The 12,434-nt window shown below is 42.6% G+C and overlaps 1 protein-coding gene across 1 annotated transcript in view; it reads right to left on the reverse strand.

Moving 5' to 3' along the window:
* The window catches only part of NAV1 (neuron navigator 1), a 384,551-nt gene that overhangs the window by 146,344 nt on the left and 225,773 nt on the right, over positions 1 to 12,434 (reverse strand). The window contains exon 5 of the mRNA XM_084853627.1: positions 552 to 654. Coding sequence (XP_084709753.1) covers positions 552 to 654 — 103 coding nt within the window. The remainder of the gene's footprint in view (positions 1 to 551; positions 655 to 12,434) is intronic.

Genomic DNA, 12,434 nt, shown 5'->3' on the forward strand with positions numbered 1-12,434 from the left:
ATACTGGAGGGAATATACAACCATCATGATTAGTAGCCATTAAAAGCCTCACCCTCCACGAATTTGTCTAATTCCCTTTTAAAGCCATCCATGTCGGCAGCCATTACTACGTCACGTGATAGCAAATTCCATATTTAAACTATGTGTGCTGTGTGAAGAAGTAATTGCTTTTATTCATCCCGAAATTTCCAGCTTCATTGGAGAAACCAATGAAATATGATGAGTATGATAAGAGAGGGAAATTTCTCTCTATCCACTTCCTCCAAACCATGCATAATCTTAAAGACCTCTATCATATCTCCTTTACTCGCCTTTTCTCTAAGCTTTTCCAGCTTCACACTCAATATGACAAATTATGTACCTGTCTAAAAATGGCACCCTTGTGCTTCTTACTGGATGAGCTCACTAGCTCTTCTGTCCTTTGATGCCAGGAGTGAACAGGCAGGAATTGGTTGGAATGGAATGTGGCCAGATGAATGTTATGTTGCACCCAAACTCCAGATCAACCCCTGTAGCCACAAGTAGGGGGATCCCAGGAGCAGAGGACTCACCTGTGAGTTACTTGGGAGCCCCGCAAGCTGGACATGGTCTCCTCCAGGTTCTGCCGCAGGTCAAGCACATTCTGCACAGTCCTCTTTCTCTGGGATTCAGGATCTGTTGGAAGAAAAGGGTATTAGTTCCGTGGTGAATTGTGGAAAGGATTAATAAATAAAATAAATAATACAATTCAAACAAGTTAATGTATGGCTCTCATCCCTCAACTCATCTGTTACTTGGTTCGGGGCTCCTGAACTGTGAGGAACCTCTGTGGGAAACCAAATACTACTTTTCTGCCCCTTTTGCCAGAGAAAATGTCCAACCTGGATGAGTAAGGCTGCTAAGTACAGACCCTTTCTAATGGAACAGATCATCTGGAAGAACTCTCAGTTTTAATCCAAAGACAATAATATATTACTAATTCTCCTGAATATTCCTTTCATTCTCATGTTAAAAGGTTATTTTGCTATATTACTACACTTCCATGTTCTTTTAACCAGTGCAAATGTTATTCTACTTCTTTCAGTGACTGCTTTTGGTCCATTAAAGGTAATGTTAAGTCATCTATATATAAAGATATGTTATTTGTTCTTATCTTTATATGTCATATCCATGGAAGCACTGACTTGTCACATATAACCACTTGCAGAGAACTTCAGTTATTGCGTGGTCTAAAAATGTAAACAATAAATACAATAAAATCAAAATTCATGTGGACAATTATTATTTTTCAGCATACCCCATTTTGGGGTGCAAACTATCTTTCAAGCTCTTGTCATTCATTCTCCCAAAAACACTGTGACGTAAGCTATTCCAGTTTCAGGAATGAGAAGCAGAATCTATGCTAATAACTAGCATAAGTTCATGCACTGAGTACATGGGTGGACAAGGATATGAATACAAAGTTTGCCAGTCCAACACACTGTCCACTGCCCAGGAAAAACCCATCTAACCAACCACCTCTTGCTTGCCAAAGAACAGCCTGTCTTGCCTAGTGCCACGTACCATGCATATATGTTGTACACATACACACACACACACATGCACACAGACATTCCTTCAGCACATCTTCCAGGATGGTTTACAAAAACAATCCTTCTGCCCCATAGTTCTCATCTGAAGGCTATATGCTACCTCCAGTATCAGAGGCAGTATGCCTATGTACACCAGTTGCTGGGGAACATGGGCAGGAGGGTGCTGTTTCACTCATGTCCCGCTTGTGAGTTTCTGTTGACCGCTGGTTGACCACTGTGTGGACAGAATGCTGGACTAGATAGACCCTTAGTCTGATAGAGCATGGCTCTTACGTTCTCATCCAGACCAGCCATAATTATGGGAGTTGCAGTCCAACACATCTGGAGGGTGTCAGGTCGGGGAAGCCTGGTCCAGACCAAGTATTCATGAATGCTAAAGGCAACCGTGTTATATCCTAATTGCTCCACAGCATCACATACCTGGAACCTAACACATCTGCCATTAGGGAAAAGACTCTCTCCAAGGACTGAACTCACATGCCAACATTGGCCTCCTGCTGAGCCATCATAAGCAGGTCTTATAGTGAACTCAGAACATTCTGCCTCATAGGGTTAGTAGTGACTGATGGAGCTACATCAGTATACACATTCAGTGGCAGCCTCTGTAGCCTGTTATCCTCTATAGCAATGGTTGTCGCACTGTGTTCCATGGACCCCCGGGGTGCCCTGGAAAATTATCAGGGGGCCTTCAGTTACCAGTGTTCCTCATCCAAGGCTAATTCTAGTAGCACTGAACATCTGCCTAGTGCTAGGCAGCAGCTGTGGTAGGTCATAGGGTAGCCTGAACCATAGAAAGATTCTTCAGAGTATATTCGATTATTAATTCTGGAAAAATATAGTAGACATTTTCATCTCATGTTTTATGATGCCTGAGGCACAGGTGTAGCACAGCTGGACAGCTGCAACATTACTTCCCCAAACCCACACTTTGCCCTGTCCTATTTTCCTCTGGCACAAGACAACACACCTGGCAATGAGATCCGAATAGCAAATCTGACTGCAGATTCCTGCTTGTAACCTACCTGGCAGGAGTGGAATCACATGCCACACTTGAAAGACTTTTGGAAGCCATTCTCAGCCTAACCAGAGGAACAGTGGTGGTAACTCTGAAGGAAAAGAGGTGGTGGGGAAGGCGGAAAGGCTTTTTTAAAAAACAAAACAGGAGCCATAACGGAAACTCTGGGAAAGCAGCCAGTTGATTGAAGCTGGAATGAATGACAGCAGCTGATACACTCAGCGGCAGGTATGCTCATTCCCTGGGATATGAGCTGCTGCTCCTCTCAGGAATTCCAGCCTGACCTCACATGCAGGAATTTGGAGTTAGCTGCCCAGTCTGAAGACTGGTTCCATCGTACACAGAGGGATTGCTCTTACATGCTGGCCCATTATCTGTATAGCTGGGGAGCTCTGCTCTGCTTCCCTTGACAATGTGTACAATCTGTGTTCCTGCTACTGTTTACTTACAAATATAAAGGACAGGGCTTTATTGCTTAAGACAAATATAAAGGAAAGGGCTTCACAGAAGAATGGTGAGATTCTAAATGGGAAAGACAAGGGTTAACTGGTAGTTGGTGATGGGCAGCAAAGGTGGGGTGCTGTGACCCAAACATTTCAGCCCTAGATGTTCACTCTACGAATGTTGCCTAGAACCTTTTCTGAGCAGTTGCTCATGCCCCTGTTCCCATCCACACAGCTTTTTCTTTTCCTGAGCAAAGAAGGCAACTGATGGCCCAGGACTTATTCTGCCCCTCTGGGACCTTCCTATTTCAACCCACAGCATAGTCATCAAGCTCAAAGACATCCCGCTACTCTTGTAATACATACTTAACCTGTTGCTACCAAGCTGCCACTTTTAGCTAAATTCCAAGGCAGTCACAAACCATTGCAAGAGTTACAAATCAAAAGAGAAGAGAAGACTGATGAATGGACTGGCATGATCTGGGTTTATGAGGATAGATTAGATTAAGGTATGCATTTGTGGCCTCTGTCACCAAGTCCTCTCTCCCTTTGTGCCCCCTCTGATGAAACTGTTAAAATATAGTTCTCTGGGATAAATTACACATCATGCAATTCTTTCTATGCAGTGGTTCAGGAATGAATAATGACACAGTTCCAATCCATAAGCCTAAACATGCAGTCAGTCTGGAAACACAGCATGAAGCTTTATTTTGACTTATAGTTTCACAAGCAAAAGTTCTGTCTTGTGCTGTCCTCTCCCCTAAACTGTGAAATATACTACTAATATAGTGAAATGTTAGGCCAAGCTGACAAAAGGATTTTTGGGCAACAAATTTTGCCTGGAACCTTTTCTGAGCAGTTTCTCATGCCCCTTCTTCCCATTCACACAGCTTTTTCTTTCCCTGAGCAAGGAAGCAATTGGTTCAAGCCATACAATTCAGACACAGTTCCAGATGTTACAGCCTACAGCAGCCAAGAAGGTGGCTTAAGTCAGTTATTATACATACAGTAGCAGCAGGGTAGGAACCTGAGGTGAGAGTGCAAACCACACACAGGGCACATAGGGTACTCTAGGACCAACAGGATTGGAGCAGGCCCACTTCCAATCTGGATCTGCATACTTAAAATAATAAATCCCAGATGCATACAGAAACACTGCACTAAGCAAACATTCTACCTTCAGCAAATTCTTATAATAAAAGCCAAAACAAAGAGATGCTAATGGATAGTAGACTTGATCACCACCTTGATGGGAGCTCCACGTAAGCTCCACTCTGAGTTTTCTAAATAAAGAACATCCTAAATTGGAGCTGATTTTCCAAGACTGAAATGGGGAAAATGGGGAAAAATGGGAGGGGAGGGATATCAATTCCACACTCCCACCCCCACTCCACACACCCCCAAAACAGAAAGCTGCACATTTCACCCATGGATTCAAGATTTCCAACAGTGTTACATCTCTAGCTCAGGCCAGCCAGCAGAGGGAAACATTTCATACAAACTGTAGTACAGAGACAATTAAAAATATGGCCAGATTTTTTCATGTCCAGTAACTTACAGCTGATGCAGTAATTTACCACACAGCTGAGCCAAAATATTTTACATTCATCTGATAACCTAGACCTGTTTCACAGGAACATCACACAGCTGGGTGTGCAGAGTTATGCCACCAACTGATATGCTAGACAATGAGAAATACAAAGACATGTGCGTTACACAGTCATGACACGAATTCTAGAGCCCCAGCTTACAAAAACAGTGTCAAGCATACTGTAGAACTCCTTGTGTCCAAACAACATCTACTCAGCAGAAACAAACATAATGAGTGAAGTGTTGATTTAACAGGTTAAGCTCATTTTCAAGCTGTGGCTTTTATATGAAATTCCCAGACATGAAAAAAGAGCTTTATTACAAATCATGTAGAGTTTTTTTTAACCATTTCTAGAATGTAAAATTTTGTGTATCATTCATCAATTATATATGTGCAATATATGTGCACTTGACTAACTGGAGTGTTAGCCCCATGCTAACCAGTGTGTGCGTGTGTGTGCATGTGTGTGTGTGTAGGGTCACTTTTTAATCAGTATACTCTGATATCTATGTAACACCACAGTCCCGATTCACACATCAAGAACTAGAAATGAAGGAAATAAATCAAGATCTGTCCATATTCATACATTCCAAATTCCCTATTTACCAGGAACAGTTCCTATTTGCTGGCATCTTCCACTGGAAATCACTGGCCCTATCTTAGAGATGCTGTGTTAAGAAAAATTGAGTGTGAGCTGTTAGGAGTTGTCATTCTTCAGGGTTCTGCTCCCTCCCCACAGCCTTTAGAGCAGCTTTCCCCAACCTGGAGCCTCTCCATATGTATTGGGCTACAACTCTCATCATCCCCAATGAACATAAGGATGATAGGAGATGTAGTACAACACATCTATAAGGGCACCAGGTTGGGGAAGGCTGCTATAGAAGTTAAATCTTGAAGTGAGGATTGGATGCATCACTTCTAGTCTCTGGGCATGCGCATATGCATCTATGCTCTATGCAGTGCACCATTTGCCATGTCACACACTGTAGGTGCTGAGATACTTGAACTGTTGATAACCTATTGTAGAACAACTATGCTTCTCTACAATCTTTAACTAAAACAACAAACATCTTCCTGGCTTTCAACCTGGTGGACACAAGTGATTGCACTATTACAATATGTAATAGTGGGCGAAATAGACTTCAACTACGTGTACTAGTGGAAGGGGTAGAGGGGGCACTTAAGCAGTGATCCCTGCTATGAAAACTGTGGTGTTACAAGTGCATCCCTGTTTTCTTCTGCATGTGAGCTTAGCTTGTTAAAGCTAAAGCAAAAGTCACGAACAAACAATTTGATTCAGCTTTCTAAAAAAGCCTCTCTTCTATCACCCCTCCCATTGCTGCTCTTCATCTGCTCTATAATGAACCTCCAAAAATGCCATTTATTCATTTATATGAAAGGCAACTGGCCAAGCTAGGAGCAAAAAGGGCTCTGGCATCACTTGTGAAGCTTCATATTATGTTAATCCAGTTTAATTTATCCAGCACAAAACATTCCTCGCCCATATACAATCAATCTCACAACACATAAACATTTAAAGATCCTACTTCTCGCAGCCATCTGTTCAACTGCTGGAGTTCAATCCTTTGCAGGCATCTTCTTTAGCACAGTGTGCAAGTTCATACCTTTTCTATCATGTCAGATTTAGACCAGAGTTGGAGATCTGGGTTCAAATCCCCACTCAGTTATAAAGTTTAGGGCCAAACTAGGAAAGGAAAGGTTCCTCCTGGGCAAGCACCGAGTCATTACTGACCCCTAGAGGGACGCCGCTTTTGCTGGCATTTTCATGGCAGACTGTAGTGGGGTGGTTTGCCATTGCCTTCCCCAGTCGTGACTACCTTTCCCCCAGCAAGCTGGGTACTCATTTTACCGACCTCGGAAGGATGGAAGACTGAGTCAACCTGAGCCGGCTAACTGGGACCCAGCTTCCGCTGGGATCGAACTCAAGTCATGGGGAGAGTTTTGGTTGCAATACTGCCGCCTACCACTCTGCGCCACATAACTTTAATTATTAGTAGCTGTGGAAGGCCCCAATCCTATCAGGACTGTGGCACTGGAGAAGGGGGGTTAACTCTGTTAAAATAAAATAAAATAAAATAAAACAAAACATTCTGCAACCAGTCTTGTCCCGTCCCCCCGCATGTTTGCTTCGGTTTCCATCACTTCATCCTTTGAGTTCCTGCTGAATTTATAATCTGACCTTGTTTTCAGTTATAACTGTCTTTAATTTGGGTGTTGTTGATTTTTATTTTTGTATTTAAAAAAAATGCAAATAAAAAGGCATACAATTGATTATTAATAACAACAAGAATCAATCAACATGATAAACTATGTTGCCTACCTACTAGCAGCTCTAGCTTATTAAAAGTTCTACAATCTAATGCTACGCATGTTTACTTCGAAGTCCTAATTTGTCCAATGAAGCATACTTCCAAATAAGCGTGCACAAAATTTCTGCCTTAGCCTTCAAGAAAATGATCTTGCTTTAGTAGCCTCACATGTGTACAAATATCCCAGCAGAAATGTGTCTCTTGTCTCTATGAAGGTATAATTCTGCAGTGTGTGTAAGGTCCATTGCCAAAGGTTTTCAATGCGCTGTTTTAATTGCTATAGCAACCAGACAGTATCCAGGCTTATTCTGGAATACATTAATTTCAAATAGGAAACCTGATTTAAATCAATTATTTAACTGGCCTTTTTCCTTGGTGATTTAAACCACCTTGATTTAAAGCCATCGATCCTGTTATTGAATGCTACCAGTAAATACCCGTAGCGCTTACTTGCAATTTCCTTAGCCAATATTGCATCTTCCAGAGAAAATTGCCTTTTTACAAAGCTCTCTAAATATCTCTTGGCAAGATTCATCAGCCTCATTAATCATGATATTTCAACCAGACTTCCTATTAAAAATCATGCTTGTGTGTAGACAGAGAAAGCCCCAATGAAAGGCATGTTGTCGATGTAATGAAAAGGTAGCACATTATTTCAGCAGCCCAACAACAGGAGGTTGCAGCCAGCCAGCAAGACACCTTTATTGGTTTCCTGCTTTTGTTGTCACAGGCATCTCATACACAAAGGAGAAACTTACTGATGCTAAAAAGGCTATAACCCTGCAATGATCCAATGCAAGTTTTCTAGCAGTGGTATTGCTGAAGGGAGAGACCGCAAGATCATCTCCAAGAGAATCAATGAGTCAAGACAATACAGAAATGAGCTTCTCTTTCATCGTCAGAGAACAGTTAATACCATCAGAGACGGTCAAGCAGTTTGCTATGATTCTGTAAAAGTGGAACAGAACAGCCACAGGAAAAAGGAATTTGGTTTATCTAAAGCCTCACTTAATACTTTCACGTTTCAAATGCTTTTCTTGTATTGCCTTCCTTTTCTAAACTAGCAAAGCTGTACTTAAAATGAATAATTTAAAGTAAGGACTTCTTATGTTTAGAAGACATGGATCTTGAGATGCATGAAAATGTAACAAGGAACGGGCAACATAGGCATCATTTCTGAAAGAAGATCAATACCCCATGGTGTTTGGATGGTATGTATCTACTCTCAATAAATACCATCTATCTCCCTCTCTGCAATTTTTTTCACCTTTAAGAGAGTGAGCACATCTACAGCATTAAAAACAATGGGTTGTATTCAAAGGCTGCATGACTTGAAGGCCACTTGTGCAACCAATATGTCCCCTGCGATCCTCCTCCCTAAAGCTTCCTGTGGCCCCCAAAGGGCCTCTCTGAAAGGTTTGGGGGCTCTCCTGAAGAGAGTGGGATGTGTCATGTGGGACTGAATTGGGAGAGGGGAATCACCCAAACTGGGTGAAGGATCTTTACATGAGCAGAGCTCTGTTGGTGCAGGTTCCTCCGCCTGAATTGGTGTGAATCGTCCCTCCCACTGCAGCCCCCCATGGGACAGCCTACACTGTTCAGGAAGGCCCCTGAACTCTCTGGAGAAGCTTTCTGGGTGCTGCAAAGGGGAGAGGGGAGATTAAAGATCAACCATTGGACAAGTGGAACCTTTGTATATCAATCCATTCATAGGAAGTGGATCTTACACCTTCTACCAGCTCAAGGCCTTGCTTAATTAAAAACATAAGGATCAGACCATGGTCCATCTAGTTAGCATTCAGTTCACAAAATGGCTAACCAGCTGCCTATGGGAAGTCCACAAGTAGAACACATGTACAATAGGACACTTCCACTTGTGTTCCCCAGCCACTGGTATACATCGGCATACTGCCTCTGATACTGAAGCATCATGACTAGTAGCCACGGACAGTCTTATGCTCCATCAATTTGTCTAATCTCCCTTTTTAAAACCATCCAAATTGGTGGCCATCACTACATCTTGTGGTAGCAAATTCCATAGTTTAAGTATGCGCTGTGTGAAGAAGTACTTCCTTTTATCTGTCCTGAATCTCTCACCAATCAGCTTCATGGGATGATCCCATTGGGTTCTAGTATTATGGGAGAGGGAGAAAAATGTCTCTCTATCCACTTTTTCCACACCATGCATATTGGTACATCTGTATCAGTGGCAGTGATATATAGTTACATAGATATTTTGATCCTAGTGACCCCAGCATCTACTTTCTAAAAGACAATTGACATTACTAGACATTTCATTGTGACAACCCACAATTGTGACAATCACAGTTGTGAATTGTGACAACCCACAATTCAGTGACAACCCATACTCAGCCCATACTCTGGGTTGCTGTGTTATGTGAACTATGTCTTAGAAAAGTGGCCAAGTTTGTTTAGAAAAAAACTTAAGCAAGCAACTTTGCATTCAGCGCTTGTTAGATTGTGGTTAGGAGAGCTTCACTGAGAATGCTTTGATACTAGCTAGCACTGCCTCTAATTGCAGCTGAACCCCTCGTAATCTATAGCCCTCTCTATAGCAAACTGCCCTGCATGGCTGCCCTGAAGTTCTCATTACAGCAACCAATACTTTGTTTCCCCTTCCCCAAGCAATGAGAAATCCAGGTGCATGTTATTTGTCAAAGCACCATATGGTGGAATTCTTGTAGGGATGGATGTATCAGACTATTTTCAGTCAGTTTCACATGTTCATAAGCCCATTCTGTCCCATTTCCACATTAATCAGAGAGATGAGTTTAAAATAAAATCTACACAAAAACTGTATGCATTTTATATACATTTAATGGCAAAATTTGCATTTTATATGCATTTTGTGGTAAAATGTATGTTTTAATATGCACTGCAGTGGATTTTCAAGGCTGAAAACTGCACCACAAATTTAGAGAAGTGCAGAATCAGAAAGATAACTGTGTTCCGATCCACACATTAGTTTGGGATGTGCAAATCAGGTCAGTTCACTTCCAAATGTGGACCAACCAAAATCCTAAAGCATCCCTAATCTTTTATAGGGCTGCCTCCTTACCTCTGCACCCTGCCTTTTTTTTGCCAGCCCTGAGCCTGTATCATTAACAAGCATTCTGATCCACAGAAATTAATTAAGTGAAGCTTTTCCTGGCATCGTGTGTAAATGCTTTCGCTGGCGTTTTCATGGCAGACTATAGCGGGTGGTTTGCCATCACCTTCCCCAGTCGTGACTACCTTTCTCCCAGCAAGCTGGGTACTCATTTTACCGACCTCGGGAGGATGGAAGGCTGAGTCGACCTGAGCCGGCTACCCAAGAGCCTCGTGTGGTGCAGAGTGGTAGGCGGCAGTATTGCAACCAAAACTCTCCCCATGACCTGAGTTTGATCCCAGCGAAATCAAACTACCGTCTTGGGTAGCCGGCTCAGGTCGACTCAGCCTTCCATCCTCCCGAGGTTGGTAAAATGAGTACCCAGCTTGCTGGGGGAAAGGTAGTCACGACTGGGGAAGGCAATGGCAAACCATCCCGCTATAGTCTGCCATGAAAACGGCAGCGAAAGCGGCAGCCCTCTAGGAGTCAGCAATGACTTGGTGCTTGCATAGGAGGAACCTTTCTTTTTTCCCCCTTTCCTGGCATAGACAAGTACTATGAAAAAAATCATCTGCTTATTTTATGTGTGACAGGCTGCTGTTAAAGGCATGAGCAGGGTGAATAAAAAGAAAAGTGAGCCAAGCCAAATTTCTTCCCATGAAGACTTGCCATCTTGTGGCCAAGAGAGCAATGCATATCTATTAAGTGCTCTGGTATGTCTCCCTTTCCTGAAACCCTTAAAGAAACATGCCATCTTCAGTCAGAAGAAAATACTAGCTACCCAACTTAGCATTATTACAAATTGGCACCGAAAGGAGAAATTCTCAAAGTGCAGCAATCCTCTCAAAGTGAGAAAATGGTTTGACCCCCCCAGAAAGCATCAAGGGAAGGTAGGCCAGGGAAGCAAAAGTGGAAGTCAGGAAAAATGAAGCACTACACTTAGCAACCTTTCCAGGAAAGGCTACTCCACACTGAGAACTATGGTTCTCAGCAGGTATCTCATCCTCATGCCAGGACTTGGCATTAGAGTACTTGCCAATAACTGACATAGATTTGGATCTGAAGTATGGAGGATGCTTTGGTCTCGCCAAAGTCCCCTCTGAACCATTTTTAACTCTCCCTACACCTTTTTCCATTCAACCCAGGTCTGCAGGTGTTAAGGGACCTTGAGTTCCCAATGAAGAAGCACTGGATGTTCATGACTGTGGCTGCAATCAGCCATAGACCAGAAGCTGTTGAGACTACATGGCACAGGTTTTTGTGGACAATGCCTGCCTGTGTATGGGCCTGCAGAAAATGAACAGAGGACAAGCAGCACCCAAAACAGTAGCCCCCCTGCAGAGATTCCTGTGGGTAGTTGATACAAAATAGCTCACTGTTTGAGGAAATCAGAATGAAACAGGCTCTCTGTTGACTTGTTCTGTGGTGGCTTATTCGGAGGGTGAGTGGGTGTATTTATCAGTGTTTGTGTGTATCTATGTGTGTCTGTGTTTATATGCCTAGTAAAATTAGCCAGGATACAGAAAGGACCTACTTAGATGACTCAAGATCTGCAAAGGCTGCCTTATAGGGAAAGGCTTCACGTATGCAATCTCTTCTTATCCATGGCTTATAGGGTAGCAGTCATGGTTTCTAAATGCATATTCCTAACAGCAGGCAGTTTTATGAATGATATATGATGCTCAGAGGATAAAGCAAGGAACACTGAGACTAGAAATTAGGCTCAAATTCCTAAGAAAATTGCTGGACCCTGTTGCCATCTGCTCTGGAAAGTGATCAATTCCATGGTATCGCTTGAAAGTTCTGTTCACAAATATGTCATTTTCTAAGAGCTCCAGCTTCTCAAAATGTGTTAAAGCTATACATCTGACAATCATGTGAAGATGTACGTGTGTGAGTGCCACATATGCACACATACACCAGCAGAGGAAAATTTAGATGACAAAGCTCCATGCGCCATAGGTACAATTCCATTTCTGTACGTGCAGCAGGATAGTTACTGCCTTGCATGGTTGATCTTCCTAGCTTCTGAGAGTATAAAGCTAGTCAAAAACCCGTCTCAAAATCCCAAAGTCAAAATATTCAAATGTGCTATTTCCAGACAGTTTTTCTCTTCAGCCGGTCAAGGCCAAATTTACAGGCTCCAGTATCTGGCTCAGAAAATGACAGATGACTTGGAAATTAGCACTTGAATTCTCTTGCAAACAGAGGTAGGTATGTAGCAGCATATGCAACACCAGAACTTAACCCCATCTATCCAAATGCGGGGGGGGGGGGTATTCCTTGACTGATATATGTACCTTAACAACTAATCCACCCATACAGAACAATCTGTAAAATATAAATGGAAGAGGGTTCCTCACCATAGATCTGAG

The sequence above is a fragment of the Heloderma suspectum genome, chromosome 4 (genome assembly GCF_057233095.1).
Source record: "Heloderma suspectum isolate Gila_16-S chromosome 4, 16-S_ref, whole genome shotgun sequence".
NCBI classification, from domain to species: Eukaryota; Metazoa; Chordata; class Lepidosauria; order Squamata; family Helodermatidae; genus Heloderma; species Heloderma suspectum.